Here is a 22,465-nt window from a genome sequence, read left to right as displayed (position 1 = left end):
TGCAAAAAAAAAGTAGCTGTTCGGAATCTGCTACTACTACACATTCGCTGTAAACTGAAAAATGAAAAGATAACACGCAGCAGCTCATTCTTCATCCTTGTGACTGATGTCAGGAGGGATATTTTCTCCTGTAAAGTGCACAGGAAAAAAGCCCTCTGCTGCTCTCTGAGGCACATCTATAGTGGGTAATCTGATAGGGTGAGGTAGGGCCCCTGAATACCAACTACCTGAGTGTATGTGTGTGTGTGTGAGAGAGAGAGAGGGAGAGAAAGTGTGTGTGTGTGTGTGTGTGTGTGTGTGTGTGTGTGTGTGTGTGTGCGCGTGTGTGTGTGTGTGTGTGTGTGTGTGTGTGTGTGTGTGTGCTTCTGCACAAGTCTGCAATGCTTGTGGGCTTGTTTGTGAAAGCTTGCATTTCTTTTCTGCACCTCCATGCACGCATGCATTTTTCGCAGAAGCCGCGCGTCACCTAGCACATTTGCAGGTTTTTCAACAAGAGACCGGGCCCATAGGCGTGATCGTCTGCTCGTCAGCTAATCAAGATTAAGCACGACAACATCTGAACTGTGCAGAGAGAGGAGGGGATGAGGAGAGAGAATAGAATGAGTGATTGAGTGAAATGGATGAGTGCAGTGATAAGCATTGCTGCCCGGGCCCCTGACAGATACACACGGCAGATGGATGACTCTTATCTGGGAGATCACAGAGAGCATACTCACGCCTATAGGCCCAGTTACACATAGACACGATCACACCAGACAGACGAATGGGCCTACCCCCCTACTAATCACATTGCACATACAGTACACACACAAGTGTATACGCACACACCTACACAGGCCAGCAACCACTTGACAGAATGAACAGATTGCAGTGTTTGTGTTACCAACCTTTTCTCTTGTCTTTGACTTTGAAATTCACCTGGAGAGTCCAGTGTCCCAAGGATGTGCGCCAAGGGAGGAGATAGGAAGGATGTGGAGGCAGATAAGAAAAAAAATCGTTTTCTTTTTAATTGAAACAGCAGACCAAGTGTGTGTGTGTGTGTGTGTGTGTGTGTGTGTGTGTGTGTGTGTGTGTGTGTGTGTGTGTGTGTGTGTGTGTGTGTGTGCGTGTGTGTCCGTGTGATTGAGTTCCCTGTCTGCATTCACGCACTGTATACATGTATGTTGGCATACCAATTTGTCTGCCAAAGAGAGAGAGAGACGTGCACTCTATCTCTCACTTTGTTTTTTTCAACACAACAGATCTTTGCACTGATTTTATTTTTGAGCACAAACAAAAAGGGTCAGGATGGAGCAGAATTCACACACGCTCAAAGCTAGCTGAAAACATTCGGGTATGCTGTTTGCACAGGGGACACTTAACTGTTAAGCAAGTGGCTATTACCAAAGGGCTTTTTTTAGAGTGCTGACAGATTTACCTGTTAGGACACAAGCACTGTACTTTCACTCCATCCGTTTCACATCCTTGCTATCCCCCTATTCATGTACAGTAACATTCCCTCCCTCCCTCCCTTGCACACACACCCCTTGTTATTTGGAAGGAGCTTCTTCTTCGACAGCTGTTGATTCCCCCAGCTACATTTTATAGAGAAGGGAGAGAGAGTGCCAGTCTTGTCTTCAAGGCAGATGGCGGCTGGCTGCTCCCCCCCCCCCCCCCCCCAGGACACGTGGCATGTTGGACCGGTGCTCCATCTCTGTGGAGGCTGCAGCTGAAGCAGAATGCCTCCACTGAGTTCTCTCCGTAAAATAAAAAAACCTGCAAACCACCACCTCACCTCCAATAGACAGCACGAGGCGAGCAGGCTGTGACTGGAATGTTAGAGCCACGTATGCGGCCTTCATGTCAAAGATGCTTTCCAAAGTAGCCCTCCTTTGATAACCATTGGTGTGTGAAGTTCACGCATGTCATCGCAACAGCACCTGCTCCCATTATCCTCAGCTGGCATGTTGATGCTTACGTCTTTAACTCTCCTGACCTGCTGCAAGATGATAATTAGAAGACTTGTGCAGAGGCAGCAGCAGCAGCAGCCATGTGTCAGTGGTCCAAGTGTTGTGGTTCCAACCAGAGCAAAGCAAATAATCCTAGAGAATATCCTACCTTCATTTTCTCTTGCTATAGCCTATAATTTACCATCATGGCAGTCCCATCCCAGGCAGCATGCGTGCGTTAGGTTGACGCCCTGGACTTGCTCTGTGGCAGGCATGTTCAAACACTCATTCAATTCATCAATATACTGTTGGGGGAAACGATCAGTAGGTCAAATGATGGGTTGTATTTTCCCTCGAGGGGGACAATGCACGGCACACTAGAATCTTCATGATTGATGTGTTGGAAGGCCCTGGATTTATCAGGAGCCTTTTCTTCGGCCTACAACAGGGATAAATGTCTCTACCTCCCCATTTCCACATTACCTATCCATTAGAAGAGACAATAGCTTTCTGGCGGACCAGAAAAACCGCCTCAGCGTTTGTTTTCTAATCCACGCTGTCTGTCTGTCTCCATGATGTCAAATCCATCCATCATGTTGAAGGTATAACACATGATTGATCGAACACAGACTTCCTGCTCCTTGTGCTCATGTACACAGAGCAAAAAAAAAAGTTACCCATAGGCCTCTACCTAGTAGTGCAGAGTGAATAGCTGTTGCTATCTCTCTCTAGGCAGTGGTGTTGCTGTTGCGTGTGTATGCTGGTCAGATAAGAGCGTCAGCATGGTACAGTAGAAGTAGTAGATACGGATGTAGTTGAGATGAGAGAGGTGCTTATGAAGCAAGCGGGTGGGAGCTGGACAGTGCCCCGGTGTCCATGGCCAAAGGTTGAGAGTGCGCGGAAACCTGAACTCAACACACACTCATGACTCATTTCCTTTAGCTGGAAACCACAGCAAAGTCTCCTGTGGAGGGGCCCGGCCAGCAACAAAGACTACGTCCGTCCTGGACACATCTCTTGACACACCACTGCCTGTAGATCACATCCGGCTGATATACACCCAACTTCAGATAAGCACGCCAGCTTACTCACTTCTTGCCTGCGTCATTCTGTGTGTTATACCTGAGACAGTGCATTAAAGATAAATTAGAGAAAAAAAGTTCAAATTGAAGCCCTGCCAGTAACCTCCCTCCTCCGTTAACACGCTGATAGGCCACACACTGGCTCATCTGTTTGTTCTATTTTACTGTCTCATGGAAACACATTCACTCACTGCTTTTGTGTCCTTTTTGTGTGCGCCATACTGCGTCAGAGTGTCACACCACAAAGCCAGTAATGATGAGAATCGCTCTCAAAAGCAGTTTTAATTCCAAAGCTGGAAGGCTCTGTTAACAGGATGGATGTCCTTTAACGTCCAGTCCCCCTCCCTTCTCCCATCTCCCTCTCCCCCTCTGGTTGCTTTGTCACTGTTGTCATGAGCACTAGGGCCAGCCAAGACAGGAATCCCAAGAATCTTTTTTCGGTGCGACCATTGCCTCTCATGTAGAGCCAGCAGGGAGTAACGACGGTGACATTGTCCAAGTAGCAGAGCGCGGCGGCTCCTCTTTAATAGTGGATCTCAGCTCCCCCTGCATCATGGACAAGAATAGCCCCGTGCCCGTGTGTGTGTGTGCTGCTGGGCCCTCCTGGTGCATGAGAAAAACATTTATAATAAAACATGGTGGCTCTATGCCCTATCACCATGGCACTCAAGTATTCGGCTTAAGTAAACTTTGCCAACCAGAGAGAAAGCAGTGGTATACTGACACACAGATGGATAACAGTTTACAGTGGTAGAGCGGATGAGGAGCTAAAGTGTGTGTTTTGTGTTGGAACTCCACCACACACCAACAGCAGTGACAGGGTTAATCCTACCCATATGGTGTACCAAGAGGTTTGGTCCAATGCTGCTGTGGGCCAACAGGAGAGGGGAGGCTGGGTGGGGGCAGAACAGAAGGGAGAGGACAGCAGGGCAGATACTCTCTGAGCAACACCTGCACCTGGTCACTTGATTCACAGTCTCAAAGTGGCTTCATATAGAGGATCAATGGAGACACATGTATAGTTCGCATCTCGGTGATGTTTGCTGCTGGCATCCAGGGTTAAACTTTTTTTTTTTTTTGGGAGAGTGGAAGGATCAGCTGTGCTTTTTTCTTTTCTATGTTTCATGGAGCAAAAATGCAGTCCGTTGATAGCAAGTGATTAGGCAGCGTTTTCTCTCTCACTCTCTCTCTCTCTCTCTTCTTTTTTTCGTTAGCCTACACTCCAGGGATTTATTTTCTCTTTTTTCCAAACCTATCGGATTGTTTCATTCCAGCGCAGCGCGACTAAATAAGGGGAGCTTTTTTTCTTCCAATCCAGCTCCGAGGGCACAAAACGCGGGGGAATGCAGCGATAACATCCCCGCAAGTTTCTTTGGATCTCTTTGGAGGCGTATAGCGGCAAATCGAGAAAGTCAAGTCAGCATTGAAAAGGTTAGATGTTTTACTTACTCACCCGGTTTAACTTTTAACTTGTGTTTGGTTACTCTGTAGTGTAGTGGCGCATTGGTTCGCTTCCCTATTTCTAGATGGTGAGTTCACAGGTAAAAGTGCGCACTCCTTCCTTCCGCGCGGAGAAAGAGAGAGAGAAAAAAGAACTATTGAAATCCTGTAATTATGTTTTTTAAAAATGGAAACCATATGTTATTACAGCCGAACTTTAATACCACCCAGCAATGAAAGCCATTGAAAATACAGTCACACAGGCACGTTATTATTAAGGTGTAGTTCTTGAATGGGGATTTAGACTTAAGGTATATATAGGCTATGTAAATGTGAATATGTCTACTTATTCTTCACCCATTTAAATGGCAGTAGATGATATATAAATTAATTGAAAGGAAATTAATTGAATCATTCTGAGAGATCCATGGACATTTTGTTAGTTGCCTGTCCATTAACAATAATACTATTCATATAGGGTCTTGTTAGTCCTATGTCAATTTTACTATGATTAGTTGACTAACAACATATGGTGACTTTGTATATATTATTTATTTATTTCAATTATTCATGATTATTTTTATGAAGCCCAAAGTGACACAGACCAGTGCTGCTTTTAATGGGTCATTCTTACTTGTTCCCCCTCATTACAAAAAAATATGTGTTTACATGATTTTCATTACACTTATCAGGGTGAATGTACATTCTTCAACCGTGAATATTAAGTTGTGTGATAGGAGGAACAGAGATCAATCCTCCCCTGGTGAGAAGATACTGTACATGGCAACTGTGTTACTCTGCCAAGCCTGTGAGGCGTTCCCAGTCACTGGCTTCTGTTTTTGATTTCTAAAAACCCTTCAGCATGTCACTAATTTTCAGTTTCATCTTTCAGAATGTTAATATTTTCCATGTTTCGTTTATATTTACACAACGTCACGCTTGCAATCAAATTGTGAAATATCAGGAACATTTTGTGAAAAACCTCTCCAGTTGTTCAGCCTGAATACCTTTCCCTAAAAGCCCCTCATTTGGAGGCTTGTACCATGTGCCACTGGAGGCCCTTGGCTACATGGATGCCACGCGAGAAGAGAAAAAGCCCGTGGGATGGCTTATAGCCCGAGCAAAGCACACCTTAAGGGAGACAATTTAATGGATGTTGTGGACTCAGCTTTTAGTATTCATAATTTATATGGGATCCTCTCCAGCAAAGTGCAGATGCATAATGAATGCTTGAGTTAAGGTCTAACAGTTTCAACACCCCTAAACTGTCAGAAATTGTTTCAGCCAGGGCTACCTGTTTCTTTTGAACTGTCATGTTTTTCACTCGTCAGCTTCTGAAGATGCTTTGTTGAAAGACTTGAGATGGAGAGGCAGAGGGAATCCCTGATGGGCATCATGCTAGACTTGTTTTATTGTTTTTTTTCTAGGAAAATGATGAATGAAATGTATGCTTAAGACAGAGTAATATGTTTAAGAAAATGTTCAAGATGAATCCAAGAAGACACGAATCTCCCCTTTTTCCAGACTCTTTCCATGGGACTGTGCAAATGCCATTATCCAGTCTTAACACATACCTCACTACATTTACAGTTTAAATAAATAATGGGGCTGTCATATTTTCCAGAGCAGGTGTGTAGATTTGGACCTTGTTCTCTCCTGCAACTATACGTCTCGCCCTTGGAAGGCCTAAGGCCAAACTTCTGATCACAGAGATCAGAGAAAGAAAGAGAGAGAGAGAGGGGGAGAGAGAGAGAGAGAGGGAGAGAGAGAGAGAATATCTTTCCCGTCCTTCCTCCTCTTTCTGCCTCATATTTCTCATGGGGAACTCTATAATAATAGTTCATTCCTTCTTTTCTTTCCTTGTCCAGATTTAGATCTCTGTGGGCTACCTGCATGACTGTTACCATGACAGCGTCTGGAGCCCAACTCCTCCTGTTGGCCTTATGTGTTTACAGAGGCTGGGGCCTGCAGCAGTCCTCTCCGAGGGTTCGCCTCTCCTTCAAAGGTGAGCTCATGCACAGATTAACTAAAAAGTGCTCTGACAGCAGAGGGATTGCCATAATAGTTTCTTTTTACTCGTTTGCTCTCACCCACAAAGTCACTCGCCGTACACACACACACACACACATACACACGCACACATACATACACACACAAACTAGTGCCCACATGCCCACGCACACATGTATCCACACCGCACACCAGCGGCTATGCTTCCTCTTTATACATATGTAAAGAAACAGGTTTCCTGCCACATGTCAAACAGTGCGACTCTGAAAACAAAAGGTGGATGTTACGTGCATTGTTGGTCGCTGGTAGTGCCCTTCAACAAAGTATTCCCCACACCCTTCAAACTCACACACACACACACACACACACGATACAGTCCAACCTGTTACCTCTTGTTTGTTTTTGATGTCTTGACAAGATGACACAAGAAGGAAACTCCTGAAATCACAGGATCAAAATGATGTTCTACAGCTGTAATGGTTTGGCCGTGGGGTGTACGTTTAAAATGGGGGTTCGTAGTAGCTTTAAAGAACCTTTTTTTCTTAAAGGCATTTGGGATTTTCCCTTGTCGTCTGCTCATCGTCCCTCGTAAATTCAAACGGCAGAGGTTCACGTTACAAAAATGTGGATGAAACCTTTGATCGAAACAATGCCGGGTGATTACGGTTATTTCTGCATCCCTATCTTGTTGTGACTTCAAGTGCACCTCTGCACGTCACGCCTGAAAGTATACCTGTAGGTAGGAATTAGAGGTGTGAATCAGATTCTTTGGTTGCTCTCATGTGGTGGTGAGTCAACATGATGTGGTCCAAGGTCAAGTCTAAGGCAGCATTAATGTGCTTGGTGTCTATACCTTGTTCGGCTTGGTGCTCCAATAGGAAAAATGCAGAATGTTGTGTAAATTTCAGCAAGAGACATCTGAAGAAGATTCAAAGGCGAACTTATCATGAGATCTGTGGTTGATGAGTGGCAGTTGGCGCCTACACGCGGCACTGTTTTGAATTCTGAGACCAAAAACAGCTGTCTACAACACGCTGTTTCACGGCTGTCGTCCATTTGAGGCTTTCGAGAGTGATTGCGGTGGGGTTTTTATTATACGACCTTTAACACTAATCTCCTTTTAGTAAACAGCTTACATTAACACACCAGTGGAGTTTTTTTGTTTTGCAGCAGGTTGCACGGTACAGTATTCCTGACCAATTATTACACAAGTTTGGTCTTGAACCTGATCATGTTCCTCCCCTTCTTGTTAGATACAGGAATTCACATCTGCACAGACCGATCTGTGACAAGTTTATGGAGTTCAGGAGCTTTTTGAGGAGCGCCTGCAGGTGGCTGAATTGTTATAATGTTGGCGAGGTTTTTCCCAGATAAAGCCGACACATTCACAGACCTTACTCAGACACTCTCTCCCCCCTTCTACTACCAAACAAAAAAGGAGAGAAAAGTTGGATTTACTCCCCAACACCTTTTTTTGCCACTCTAAGGATTTATTGTTCATTGTTTGTGACACCGAGTCCCTTTGTTCCCCCTAAGGCGCCTGTGGAGGAGGTTTTCAGGGCCGGCTGGAGGGACATGTGACTCCTCTCAGCGTATGAGCCGGGCCCTTAGTGACACTCCATGGGGTAAAGGAGGCCCGCAGAGAGGATAGAGATCTCGCATTGTCTCCTCTATTGCCACTGGGAGCTTGTGTCAGTTATACCCACTACTTCAAAGGGGATCTCGTATGATAGAATTAGTCAGCATTGCTAGACAGCAAAGTGTGCAGTGTGTAACCCGAGCCGTGTTTTAAGATTCTAAATGCCCGTCGCCCGCGGTGCTGTCACCAGTTTGTTCATACTTGAGATAGGCCTGGGACTAAGCAGCAGCAGTAGGCCTATAGTCATCATCTGTGCGTCATTGACAAGATGTTGTCTGGGCTGTAACGTGAGAGCTTATAGTGGGAGGACAAGCTTTAGCTTGGTGCTCCAGTTGTACGTCCTTCCCAGTGTTTCCCTATCAGTGTCAGAATGCTGTCAGGGGATAAGTGTTTGCTGAATGTTTACCAGATGATGGCGGTACATTGTTTGCTATTTTTGGAGATTGGGGGGGACATGTATTAGGGGTGTGGCGTTTCTACATTTAGCCCGTTTCAGTGAATCCACTATGGCCCAGTACAGCTTGGCCAGAGACTTGTTATCCTGTGTTTACCTCTCAGGAACAGAAGCAGACCTCGCGTCCCACCTCTATAGACTCCATCCCGTGGCGTCCGGAAGATCCGATTGCTTGGCCTTTTTTTAGTGGCACCTAGACTGCATCCTGTTAGTGTTGACCTCAGAGGGAAGATGGCAGGCGCTTTGATGTAAATAAAGATTGGGCTTCCTGCGGAATCCCATGTAAGCCTGGCTTCTGAGGGTCTCTGCGAACATTTGTCATTATTTAAGCCCGCTGTCTTTAACATTCCGATGTGGTGTCCCGCCAGTGTGCACATGTGGTGGACTGGTGGTCAATATCTAACAAATGCTACAGATGAGTGAGTTAGTGAGAGTTTGTGTGTGTGTGTGTGTGTGTGTGTGTGTGTGTGTGTGTGTGTGTGTGTGTGTGTGTGTGTGTGTGTGTGTGTGTGTGTGTGTGTGCGTGTGTGTGTGTGTGTGGTTGTGTGTGTGTGTGTATGGGGGGAGAGTGCACAAAACTCGGGGCCCCACACATAAATCTCTGTGGGCCCCTTTTTTTCCTTCATCCATGTTGACATTTTTTTTTTTTTTTTTTTTTAACCTTTATTTTTCCAGGAATATACTCATTGAGATTCAAAATCTCTTTTTCAAGAGAGTCCTGGCCAAGAAGGCAGCATAAAAACATAAAAGTTTCACATTAAAAAACAAAATTTCACATTTGACATTATTTTTATTTTCTGTTACAAGTAATTGAACCTACACATGAATCCCTAGTGTTTATTTGGGTATGTGTTGCATGATTTTATGCTGTGATAAGTCATGTTTAAAGATAAAATGGCAAATGACATTGACGCTTTATGATGCTGATTTATTACTATACTACTTTATTACTACTTATAACTAATCTCCAAAATAGATTTTATTTCAGACTGTCTTCAATCCAAAAAAACAGCTAATATTTGCTTAAATAATGTTTTACTGTGTTTGCTGTGCTCAACCTTGTTTTGAAAGATGTTAATCAGCAGTTTCTTTCTGTTACCTACCTTTCTTTTCAATTTTGGAAGCAAGATTTTAATTTTTTTTAGAGAGGGCTATGACATTAACAGTGTACTTTAGCCTCCTGCATCACTCAGCTCGGTCAGCTGTTTAGAGATGCCTAATTGGACTAAACCATTTTGCACAGTTTGGAAGGAATGAAAGTGGACACAGAGCGCCTTTACTATTTAAAAGAGATAAAAAACTTAAGTCACTCAACCAATTTATTCAATTCCTTCTAATATATTGATGACACTTATGACTTATGACTGGGTGAATTATTTGACTGGGTTGTTAGTTCCACTTTACCGCCCCTGTGTGCGTGTGATGCCTTTTATGTGTTTTAAAAATCATGTAACGAATTGTTGGATAGGCGAATGGAAACAAGTCCCATGTACCCAGTCCATTTGTCTCGCAGGCAGCGGATGAAAATTGTTCAATCAAGGCTTTAAGGAAGGAAAAAAATAGGTGGGGGTGAACATTTTCCCACTGCAGCGTGTCCTAACAGGCTACGCTCTGCTGAACACAATCCCGATCTTAAGAATTAGCTCCGCTGACCGTGTTTCCTAGGGGACCTGCTTTTTCGCCCCAACTCCACGGTGGCCATGCGGTGCCTCCCAACTCAATCAGACAGCCGGGACACATAATATTCAGATCTTAAAAGCAAAAAAATGCACTGAAGTTGAGTTATATTTATTCAGTGACACACATCTTTGCAGAAAAAAGAAGTGAGAAGGGTGTTGTTCAAGGGACTACAAGTTCAACCAATGAAATGTTAAAAGGCATGAAGGGGGAATAATGGGAATAGAATTTGAGAGGTAACTTTTTGTTTTGCTCCCCCAGCTGTTGTTTTTACAAATGATGCGTAGATGTTTGAACAAAATTAAAAAAAAAAAAAAACTTTTCTCACACAGAACTGATGGACACGAGGGCAGCGCGACCCTTCAGTTTCTCCTTCAACACCAGCGACTACCGCATCCTCCACATGGACCAGGACCAGGGCCGTCTCTACCTGGGCAGCCGGGAATACTTGGTGGCCCTGGACATGCAAAACGTCAACAAGGAGCCACTCATTGTGCGTAGCTAATAACTCCACTAGCTTGCTGGATTTATAATCCAGTCTGCTATTTGGTATGTGGCATTAGGGTCTCTGAATGCAATGATCCCCAATAATCCAGTATATCTGGCTGTGCTTTTTTTATTTTTTCTCTCTCTCTCTCTCTCTCTCTGAAAACTAAAATAGATCCACTGGCCGGCGTCTGCTAAGAGAAAGGGAGAATGTCAGATGACGGGAAAGGGAAGACAGGTGGGATTGAATGAGTTTCACATCCTGCTCTTTCAACAACAAAAAACTAAAATGGGAGACGTCTGCTTTTCAAGACGGGACAATGCCCATGTTGATGTTTTAAATTCCATCTCTCTTACTCTCTGTCTTTTGTCCAGGGCGAATGTGCCAACTTTGTGCGGATGATCGAGCCGTGGAACCGCACCCACCTCTACACCTGTGGAACGGGGGCGTACCAACCCATCTGCACATTCATCAACCGAGGCTGGCGGGCAGAGGTGAACGCAGAGACATTTGACATGTTTTCCCAGAGTGGGATTTACCACAGAAATCCCCCCTAGCAGCAGCAGCAGGCCCTGGAAAGCTTTGTCCTGCTAAATATTTCAGCACTACAAACTGGGACACTGATTTGTTGTTTATGATTTCCCCCCCATGCTCCCTTGTGACGTCTTAGCCTATTTTTAATGCATGTCTAATCTGCCTCTGCAGGACTACCTGTTTAGGCTGGTCCCCGGGTATACCGATTCGGGGAAGGGGAAATGTTCCTACGATCCCAAACAGGAGAACATTGCGGTTCTGATCAGTAAGACATGCTTCATCTTTTTTCTCTTTCTTTCTTTACTTTTTTATATTGTTTGTTTTTGCCTTACTTTTGCACTATTTAGAAGTAGCTTATTGTATATAGTAATTATCTATTTTTTATCCTTTTGTACTTATTGCACCCTGGTTCGGAGAGAAACATATTTTTTTGTATTCCTCTGTATGTCTGGCACATATTGCAATAAAGTTGGCAGAAAAACCACTAGATCTTTCTCAAATTCCTTACACTGCTGGATCACAAAGTCTCAGATTTCTTTGGCCTTGTTGCCTCCACTCTGCAGATGGTAACCTATATGCAGGGGTCCATATCGACTTCATGAGTACAGACGCTGCTCTGTTTAGGACCATGGGGGGGAGAACAGCCATCAGAACTGAGCAGTATGACTCCAGGTGGCTCAACGGTGAGTAAGTGTGGGTGTGTGTGAGGCAAAATGTTGCTTGATTATAGGTTATGGTTAGCTCTAGTTTTATTTGACAACCACTTGCCTCAATCCCCCCCCCCCTCTCTCTCTCCTCCTACCTGTTTTTATCCCCCTAGAGCCTGTGTTTGTCCAGATCCAGCAGATCCCTGACAGTGCAGAAAGAAATGACGATAAGCTTTACTTCTTCTTCCGCGAGAAAACACTGGACTCAAACGGTGGGGCCAGCCCTAGCGTTTTGGCCCGGGTGGGAAGAGTATGCTTGGTGAGCCCTTCCAACACATCGTATATATATATATAGTGAAAATATATGCAGCCAAACCCGGTAATATGAAACACTTTGGTTGCATATTGAGCCGTGACCTAATTTTCCCCGCCTGTCTAGAATGATGAAGGAGGGCAGAAGTCCCTGGTGAACCGCTGGACGACTTTCCTGAAGGCTCGTCTTATCTGCTCAGTGATAGGGGAAGATGGAGTGGAGACGCGCTTTGATGAACTACGTAAGTGAGGCCTAAAAAAAAAAATAAAAATAAACACATTCCATTTAAACTGATTGCATTTTAATCTCCACTGCATTTAGTTACCACAGTTGTTATTGATTTTGTATGGTTCCTCTACCAGGCGATGTGTTCATTCAGCCCACACAGGACGAAAGGAACCCTATGGTGTATGGTCTCTTCACTACAGCCGGGTGAGTTCACACCTCAGCCTGACCTCAGCCAAGGATTTTGTAATGCATTTTTTTGTGGCAGATTCTTTAGCTTACATTGTTGCCTTATTTATCTGTTATCCTCTCCAGCTCTGTGTTCAAGGGCTCAGCAGTCTGCGTGTACTCAATGGCCGATATCCGCAATGTCTTCAACGGACCATTTGCCCACAAACACGGACATAATTACCAATGGACAGAGTATAATGGCAAGATTCCCTACCCAAGGCCTGGAACAGTACGTGTTAATCATGTTGTCTCCAAAGTGATCGAAAAGATCACTTTGGAGACTTTTAGGTTTATTCTCACAACTGAATAAGTAAACTTTACTCTTGGAAAACATTGGATCCCAGGAACACTGTATGAAATTACAAATTCACCTGAAAGTTTCACGGTTGTCGTTTACAGCAGCAGGGCCCACAGTTTCGTTAACAAACATGTTATGGACTTACGTTTGGTTCCAGGTTTCTAAAAATGATTTTGTTCATTACATGCAGAGTAAATTATGTTTTGTAAAATAACCGCAGGCTCTACAGATGTAACCAAATCCCCCTCCTCTGAAACTGCACCTTTGATCAAATGTATCCATATAAACTCTTACCTCTTCTTTCTTCCCATCTAGTGTCCAGGAGGAACCTTCACTCCCGGCATCCGATCCTCCAAGAACTTCTCAGATGAGGCTGTGAATTTCATCCGAGCCCATCCGCTCATGTTCCACCCAGTTTATCCTATCCACCGCCGCCCCCTGGTGGTGAGGACGGGAGTGGACTACCGCTTCACTGCCATGGTGGTGGATCAGGTGGATGCTGTGGACGGACGCTACGAGGTGCTGTTCCTAGGGACAGGTGAGATAGACAGCTGCAGCACTGGAGGATTAGTTTGGCAAGAAAATGTCAATATGATATAGTGTATAATAATTTCTCTCACTTCTAGACACATTCAAATGCAAGACACTTTCTACGGTTGTTCTGACTGATTCGGGCAGAGTTTTTGCCCATGAGGTCTCCTAGTTGTGATATTTCTTTAATTTTCTTATATGTATTTATCAATATGACTTTGCCTTTTTGGATAGCCTTACTATTTATTGCCTTATTTATAGCCTTCCTTTTTTTTATTGCTATGTTTTCTTAATGTCACTGTTGGAATTGCACTGCCCTGATGCATTGCTATTTAATTCTACACTGCACAGTTCTACTCCAGTTAGAATGACACTAAAGTTATTGATGATTGATTCTTGAATCTAGATCGAGGCACTGTCCAAAAGGTTATAGTTCTGCCTAAGGACCCGACTAGCATAGAGGAACTGACACTAGAGGAAGTGGAGGTGTTCCGGGTAAGTCTAAATATGTTGTCCTGAAAAGACAAAAACTACTCAAAATATCAGACACACAGTCTTTTTAATCTATCTTTTTTGCTTTTTAATTAATTCACAGACCAGAGCTCCGATCAAAACAATGAAGATATCCTCTAAAAGAGTAAGGAAATGTCCCCTTAAGGAACGAAACTGACGTGGTGACACACATTTTGATGCATTAAAAAAATAAAAACAGATAGCCTACCTCACAGAAACACTAACCAGAGTTTATTTTGCTTTTGTCACCATAGCAACAGCTGTACGTGTCATCGGACGCGGGGCTGACCCAGGTGTCACTGCACCGCTGCGGTGTGTACGGCCGGGCCTGCTCCGACTGCTGTCTGGCTCGAGACCCATACTGTGCCTGGGATGGAGATGCCTGCTCTGCCTTCACCCCATCCACTAAGAGGTACGTCTCTGGTCTCATATCTTCACAGACAGTGCACTGTTTCTGCTCGATGGTGTTTTGTCCCCCCAACGGAGCCTTCAAGGCAACACTGCATGGAAGGCCCTAACCCTCACCCTCACCCTAACCCTAACTGTTTGGGTACCCAACCTGGGTCCTGGTCTCCCACACTGATGAGAGCCACCGCCCCTGGGCTTGAACCAGCTCCCTGGGTAGCACCAAGCACAGACTTGACCACCTAGCCATCCAGCCATCCCATTTTCATCATAACACCATCACCATCAGATCAGTAGGCCTGTGCATTCAAAACATATTATGTCTGTTTAACCCCAACCCTAACCCAACCCTAACCCTAACCCTAACCCTAACCCTAACCCTAACCCTCACCCTCACCCTCACCCTCACCCTAACTGTTTGGTGCGGGGTGTGCCTTCCATGCAGCGCTGCCTTCAAGGCTCTGTTGGGGGCACAAAACACCATCAAGCACTGTTTCTAGACCTCTAGAACTCAATTAATGATTCTTTGTCATAGGAGGAGCAGGAGACAGGACGTTAAACATGGTGACCCCCTGAGGCAGTGCAGAGGCTTCAATGCCAAAGGTGTGGGAGACAAAAATAATCTGATTTGAAAATGCACACGTCAAATTTAAAATGTTGTTTTTCAAGCAGTTGTCATTATTTCTTCTCTCCCCCATCCGTGCAGTGGAGAAACGCCTGAGAGAGACAGTGCAGTTTGGAGTGGAGGGCAGCAGCACCTTCTTGGAGTGCCAGCCTCGCTCGCCCCAGGCCTCGGTCAAGTGGCTCTTCCAGAGGGAAGGAAAGAGGAAACTGGTGAGGGAGAACAAATATGTTTTTCCAAATGTTGAGGTAAAAGCTTGACATTTTTCGTGGAAACATGACTATTAGCTTTCTTACAGGAATAACACTCTCATATCTGGCCGGTGAAAACACCAAAGCTACAAGGCAACTAGAGAGTCACTGCAACAACAAAAAACTGTTTCTAATCTTTATGTTAAGCAAACCGGCTACTGTCTAGAGCTTCATAACAGGTGACAGACAGAAGGGTGGTATCACTGGTTCTCAAATCTCACTCTCAGCAACATAGCAACTACGTGTAGGCCTATTTCATTTGCTTTAAGGGCATCAACCACTTGTCCTTGACTGGGGCATCATATTTGGATACATTGTTCTCTCTTACTTAAACTCTCCTTTTTTCTCTTTCTTTTTTTTTCTGTAGCTAAACCGTGTGGGCGGTGTTCTGAAAACCAACCACGGCATCCTCCTGAAGACTCTCAACCAAACGGACGCGGGGCTGTACCACTGCCTGGCCACCGAGAACAACTTCAAACACACGGTGGCCCGCGTGGCGCTGCGCATACTGGACCGAGACATCGTGTTAGCGCTCACGGATCAAGACGAAGACGAAAGTCCCAAAACCCGGCAGGCGGGGTACGATCCCGTCTCGCCACAGTCGTCCCTGGTCTCCACACCTTTCCCGCCCGAGATCAGACTGATAAACCAGTACTGCCAATCCTACTGGGAACAGCTCAATCCTAAACAACAACAGCAGCAGCAGCAGCAGCAGCAGCAGCAGAGGAAGCGCACCAACCGCAGGCACACAGAGAGCCAGGACCAAGGCCTCGGCTAGAGCACAAGGACACTCACGCTGTCCATACACTGGCCTGTCTGGACTTTTACGGTGGACTTTTTTCTTATGTTTGACATGCATGTTTGTGTGTCACCTCCATTCATTTAGCAGGTGATGCTGTCATGCTGTTGTTATAAAGTGCCATATTGGTGGTTTTGCAAGTGTCAGTCTAAAAGAGATACACGTTGCATATATTTGACATTAAGGTGCATTTCTTTTTGTTTCAGGTATCACTTCGTGGTCAGTTTGAGATTTAAATCAATTTACAGACTTGATACTTCCTTGAAAAGGATCATCTGTTACGTGGTTGTTTTTTAAACTTCCTCTTCTTGGTATGTTCACATGTCATATTCTAGCTTGGGTTTTCCGGTAGAAGCAGATATATTTTGCAGCTGATTCTTAAATGTCAGATTTTGGATGGTCTCTGAATGCACCAAAGAAGAGTTGTCAACACAGCTGGATACCCACGCAGCTATCATGTTATCATCAATATGATTCACATATTTCAATCTGTGATGTAAAGTATATGCAACTTGTAGTCAAAAGCTTTGGTAACACTTTACAATAAGGTTCATTCATTACAATGCTTAGTTAATGCTGATTAAGCATTAACCGAGCATTACCTAACTGTTATGCTTAGCTAATGCTTAACTAAGCATTAGTTAACTAAGCATATTTATTGACTAACCATTAATAACTAAGCATTAACAGTTACTTAATGCTTAATCGGCATTAACTAACCGTTGACAGCATTAAATAAGCATCAACTGAAACAGTTAATGAATGTACCCTTATTGTAAAGTGTTACAAAAGCTTTCAAGCTGCCAAACCACGGGTATGGCCCTTTAGTATCTTGAAACAGAAATGTAATATATTGATTGTGAATATAATATATAAGGTCATGATATGGTCATTGGATCACTATTGTATTGTATGAAGATGTTATGAAACAAAATCTCGCATGCATATCTGTTGTTGTTTGTTGCAAGTTGTACATTTTACTGTTCGGTGTGTAATGATATTTGTAAGGTGTAACGTATTCTGTTAAGCTAATTCCATTGGATGTTGTCATATAATGACTCCCTTACTGTCCTGTGCTCTAGTGACCTATAGTATGTGAGTGTTGAAGATTTGTATAGCGTACAGTGTTCTTCCAGTTATGCACTTTGTCGGTGGTGGTATTCGAGGGATTTGGGAGCTTTGCACAGATTTATGAGAATGATACAGGAACAAAATGTTGTTTTTTTAATGTACAGTATGTTATAAAAATGGGAATGAAACTGACTCGGATTTAGTATTGATTGGTGGTGTTCTGCCGTATTCTGTATTTACAGATTTTCCAAAATTGCCTCTATTCAATGGAAGCACAATTAAGGAGCAATACATTTCCCCAGCTCCTTTCACAGAGAACACAGCTGTCATGTTGATGAATCCTAAACTGGAAATGTTTGAACAAATATGAATATACTATATATAAACATTTCAGAATCCTCTTAAACTAGTTTTCTTTTACTTTGAAGTTGTTTATATTGAATTAATTGTTCATTCGATCAGTTACAGTTTCTGTCATGTACAAGTAAAATTACAGTTTGACCTCAAACATTAACCAGTATTGCTATTCAGTGGTTTTTAACTAAAATCACACAGATGGGAACATACTACATCAGTCATCCCATTCATCATCGTCTTCGTCTTCATCGCCACCCTCCTCTTCACTTTCATCTGAAAGAGAGGACAAATAGAAATGTGTTAAAAATTATAGATTTCTTTTGCAGGCCCTTTTGGTTCACCACTCCATTCGTGTAGGTAGGGGGTCATTACTGTTCAAAGATTTACCTGAGGAATGGATGGCTTTACTCCTCTTCTGCATGACCATCATGAGAGCACCAACAATGCCCTCGCTGGACTCTTCTGATGTAGGTGAAGCTGTGTCAGGACTCTCTACCACCTGTAACACACATCAGCACAGGAGGACAGCATGAACATCTGTTTGTAAACGCTGTTGTACTGAAAAACACTGAGTTTTGTGGAGCTGATAGGCTTGATCAACTTTGTGTCAGCTCATTTGGCAATGGCTTGAATGTCACAAATTATTACGCACTATACGATCAAAACGTATGCCCCTTGTGGTGAAAAGAAAAGAAAAGCTGCTTTTACGTTTTTAAGCCTCTTCCCAAGGCGGATCTGATCCAAGAGCGCTCCTCTGCTTTCTCCTCCTCCTCCTCCTCCAGAGGAAGGAGGGGCCGGTGGTGGAGGGCCAGCAGGGACAGGAGGAGGAGGAGCGGGGAAGTGTGCAGACATGAAGGCCTGGGCTGGAGGAGGTGGAGGGGGGGGAGGAGGACCTGACCCTCCTCCTCCTCTGCTGGGTGTGGAGGGGACGGGCGGAGGGGGGAAGCCCTTGGAGCGCTGCGGGCCGGAGGGCGGCGGGGGAGGGGGCAGGCCGTGGGAGGAGCTCGGGGGAGAGGAGATGTGATGAGAGGGTTTTGAGAGGTGAGACGGTGCAGAGTGTGCTGCAGGCGGTGGTAGAGGGCCCCCTCTGCTGGTTGGAGGAGGCGGGGGTGGCAGGCCTGCGCGGGCTGGGGTGTGTTGTGGGGACGGGCCCCCTCGAGGGGACTGGCCCGGGACAGGGGGCAGAGGGCCAGAGCGGCCTCGCGGGGGAGGAGGGGTTGGAGCAGAGGGACTGGAGCCCGGCAGAAGAGGCAGGGCCCCTTGTCTTCCAGGTGGAGGTGGTGGACCTGAGGATGCAATGGACAGTTAATGTATGAATGTCTTTCTACAATGTCTACTACATTTAGGTGTTTATTTTTTCAAAACCTTGTCTGCTTACGTCTGTAGGATATATAGGATATATATATCTCTCCTTTATAACAATCTTTAAATGATCTTAAGAGTAGTTTTTTTTTCTATACGCTGAATTCTAAATTCTGGAGAAAAAGGCAAGCAAGATTTTAACTCTGGCTTTATCCAACATCTAGATGTATATATATATATTTTTTTCTTAATGTAAATGATCAACTGGCAAATATATCTATACGTTACAAATGTTTACCCTACCATAATGAGGAGGACCAAGGTAAACGCAGGGAGACTAACCTGGTGCATTCATCTCCCGTTTGACCGCCTCCATGCCTCCAGATTGCTCGATGACGTTATAGATGAGCTGCTGGGTCTGTTCATCCTTCATCTCGTCTTCACCGATCCCCGCCTGAGAGAGCAGCTTCATCAGATCGGGGTCCAGGTTGTTGGGATCCCAGCCCACGTGACTGACATGCCTGATAGGAAGCACACAAAAGGTGAGGCAGTTTTGGAATGACTATCTCAAGATATTAACCAAACTCCACTCTGTAACATCAAGGCCTTGTTCAATAAAAGGGGGAGTCAGAGATTCTGGAGAATGCTTGTTGTCAAAATCACTTTTTTCTCAAAATCTGTGAATATCTCCTCATGATCCACTACCTGTCCATACTATGTGCGCGATCAACTCTTTTTTTGTGCTGATACACGGCCTAGGTCTCTGTAAACTGTGCTACGGTGGGCCCCCTCTGTTTACACACCCTTTACATACCCTTTGTTTGGATTCAAGTTTACAGAGCCTAGGCTGTGTATTAACACCAGATTTCTTTTTCAGTGCACACACAGAACACACAGGTATTGGATGGTGAGGAGAAGAACTGATTTTGACAAAGTGATTTTGACAACAAGCGTTTTTTCCAGAATCGCTGACACACTCACTTGAATCCACTGGGGGCCCCTATGTCGGCTTTGGAGAGCTTGACCCCCTTCCCCTTCTTGTTCTTCTTGTCCTTTTTTCCTTTGAGAGCGGAGGAGGAACCGAGGGAGGGCATTGCTCGATAGCGTGAAGACTGGATATCTGGGTTTTGGATGTCCACTGTGACCATGTGATGAGAGCCACCAGGTGATGCTTTTGGAGGAGATATAGCACGCATGCAGGTTGAATGGTTATTACTTTTTCATTTTATGCAAAATTGGTGATAGCAAAAGTTACAGTAGTATGTAAAGGTGGTGAAGCAGTTACGCACCTTTTTCAGGTGGATGTGGAGGCAGTGCACCTCTTTCTATAGTGAGGGGAAACAGGAGAAGACAAAAAAATATCATAATTTCCTTGATACTGTATGTAAGTGCTATTAAGATGTCAAGAAGTCTATTGCTATCTTACCACTAGGCGGCGGGGGGCGCTGTTTCTTCTCTGTCAACAAGAGGAGGAGAGAAACCATTTTCGCACGTTACAATATTTATTCAGCTTAAATACAATTTTATGTTGTTTAAATGAGGAAGAAATAATTTTTTTTTAAATTTGAATTCCTGTGTAATGAACACTCTGCAGAAGTTACTTAAGGACGGACTCACATGACAAATATTCTAGATTTAGTAGAAAGTCAGCCTCATTTAAGATTATTAAGAAACATTATAATCATTCAAATTGCAAACATATTAGCCCAATAATATTCATAGAAACATATTGGAGTTGCGTTAAACATATCTTTTATGCTTTTTCAAACTCTAAAAATACACATCAAAGTTGGGGCTATGACCTCACTGACCGTGGCGGTTGCTTCTTTGGCTGATTTTCTCCTCGACTGCATTCAGAAAAGCTTCTGCCTCCTGTGTCTCAGCAAAGTTCAGTCCGACCTGACAATCCTGCATCGTGTGAGGAATGAACAAGCACTCACATTAAACAAAACAAATATATTTGTGACCTATATTGATAGTTTTAACACAAATAATGTCAGGCCTCCACACCATAAACACAAGTTACAGTAAATTAAGTTTGTCAGATGAGGTGTGCTTACATCTGCAGCGAACGTATGAAAGTACGGCTGTTTGGAGGTGTATACAAGTTGGTTGTAGAGCTCCTGCTCCCAAATCAGCCTTGCAGTCTGTGGACAAATAATAAGTTAATGCATCGTTCCCTCAAAAAGAGTGCAGGATGGTGAATAATCCAGTAACTTTTCACTTCACAAGGCAAAGAACAGAGATGAGATCATCAGTCTATGATGGGCCTAAATATTATTGTGCAGCCTTGTAGTTGCATTCTTGGTGTAATGGCAGTACCATACCTTCAAGTCAAACAACCGTATGAAGTAGGAGCGCTGAGGGTTGTCCTTGATGAAGCACACCACTCCTGTGTGCTGCAGGCTCCACATGGATGGACTGTGAGGCAGGGCCATAAACAGCTGTGCTACTGCGGTGGCCATGGACTACACACACACACACACACACACACACACACACACACACACACACACACACACGCACACACACATGCACGCACGCATGCACGCACGCACGCACACACACACACACACACACACACACACACGCACACAGAACACAAACACTGTTAACAGTTCAGCGCTGATATGGCACTTGGCTGAGTTTTATTGCAGTTTACATGTCAATTTACAGCTTTGTGGCGAGGGTTCACTTCCTCGTTTGCTTTAATTTGTTCAGACAAGAAGTTAAAGCACTGTAGTGTCGTCACCAAGGCCATCAAAACGTGCAGCATGTGGTGTTTATGTTCTGTTATGTCAATTTAACACAACTACCGTATAGCTGGAGGAAAGCCAGGAACAAAGGCAACTTCTAGTTTTACTCCACTGCTACACTAAACACAACTACGGTGTCTAATTCTGACACCAGGGGAAGAAACGGCTCAGCCACCATTTCCTGTTACAGCTACCTCCTTTTTAAGATGACCTAATGGTAACAATTTGTTTTACACCACTTTAGCAATCATTTGGAGTAAATATGTCAAATTAAGACAATAATTCAATGTCCTTGAATACAGGAAACAAATAATATATATATATTAATAAATATTATTTTTAAACCATTAAAGGCAAGAATCTCGAGGGGCTAAAACCATTTGCATTCTTTATGTAGCAACCAGATTTACCTTATCTCATCTTTGATACCTTCTCCTTTCACCTTCACAACAAACTCTTACATAAGCAAGCACACAAGTCAGAGCAAAAACAGCAGGATATCCCCCTCAACAGTGGGCCATATATCCATTCCCTGATCAGTTGAGAACTTACAGCACACCTTCTGCCCAGCAGCTCCTCCAACTTCTCATTCTCCTGTAGGCTCAGCAGAGAGCTGTGGGCACTCCCGGCTTTAGTTTTAGATCCACGGCTCATGGTCCTCCTGTAACAAAGCTAGCAGTTTGTCTTACATTAATGTGAACAGCATTTGAAGCCTCCACCCTCCACTCTGTCAGAATACTGAAGCTCTTCAGGCAAGGAAGTTTCTCTTCTCTGTTCTGTGCACACATCAACTCACAGCAGGAAACGGCCGACCGCACTTCTCTAACCCCCACTTTTCTTCTTTCTCTCAGACGCAGTGCCCGAATGAATGTGTTACTTCCATTTTCAGAGGG

The 22,465-nt window shown here is 44.3% G+C and overlaps 2 protein-coding genes across 4 annotated transcripts; one reads left to right on the top strand and one right to left on the bottom strand.

Moving 5' to 3' along the window:
* The first annotated feature begins 3,933 nt into the window (after positions 1–3,933).
* On the top strand, positions 3,934–17,659 carry LOC307253367 (semaphorin-3F-like). Of its 2 annotated transcripts, none has more exons than XM_080031374.1 (18): positions 3,934–4,441; positions 6,319–6,455; positions 10,563–10,723; positions 10,892–10,954; positions 11,092–11,211; positions 11,423–11,516; positions 11,815–11,934; positions 12,072–12,217; positions 12,338–12,452; positions 12,574–12,643; positions 12,752–12,896; positions 13,281–13,503; positions 13,903–13,991; positions 14,092–14,133; positions 14,264–14,421; positions 14,950–15,017; positions 15,121–15,284; positions 15,655–17,659. In XM_080031374.1, the coding sequence occupies exons 2-18, from the start codon at positions 6,344–6,346 to the stop codon at positions 16,063–16,065; spliced, it is 2,301 nt and encodes a 766-aa protein (XP_079887500.1). In that variant the 5' UTR covers positions 3,934–4,441; positions 6,319–6,343; the 3' UTR covers positions 16,066–17,659. The 2 variants fall into 2 exon arrangements, with proteins under 2 accessions (XP_079887500.1, XP_079887501.1); XM_080031375.1 differs by having other exon boundaries at positions 15,121–15,248; positions 15,655–17,654.
* On the bottom strand, positions 17,296–22,289 carry wasb (WASP actin nucleation promoting factor b). 2 transcript variants are annotated; one of them, XM_080031376.1, is made up of 11 exons: positions 22,125–22,289; positions 21,144–21,284; positions 20,877–20,963; positions 20,628–20,724; positions 20,243–20,272; positions 20,106–20,141; positions 19,798–19,987; positions 19,159–19,337; positions 18,223–18,800; positions 17,902–18,013; positions 17,296–17,787 (listed from the first exon to the last, which is right to left on the bottom strand). In XM_080031376.1, exons 1-11 carry the CDS (start codon positions 22,224–22,226, stop codon positions 17,729–17,731), a joined length of 1,611 nt encoding a protein of 536 aa, XP_079887502.1. In that variant the 5' UTR covers positions 22,227–22,289; the 3' UTR covers positions 17,296–17,728. The 2 variants fall into 2 exon arrangements, with proteins under 2 accessions (XP_079887502.1, XP_079887503.1); XM_080031377.1 differs by having other exon boundaries at positions 22,132–22,258.
* Between the last annotated feature and the right edge of the window lie 176 nt (positions 22,290–22,465).

The sequence above is a fragment of the Ammodytes marinus genome (genome assembly GCF_949987685.1).
Source record: "Ammodytes marinus genome assembly, chromosome: 7".
Lineage (NCBI taxonomy): Eukaryota > Metazoa > Chordata > Actinopteri > Uranoscopiformes > Ammodytidae > Ammodytes > Ammodytes marinus.
Note: the sequence above shows the minus strand (reverse complement) of the source record. Positions and strands in the feature narration are given on the sequence as shown.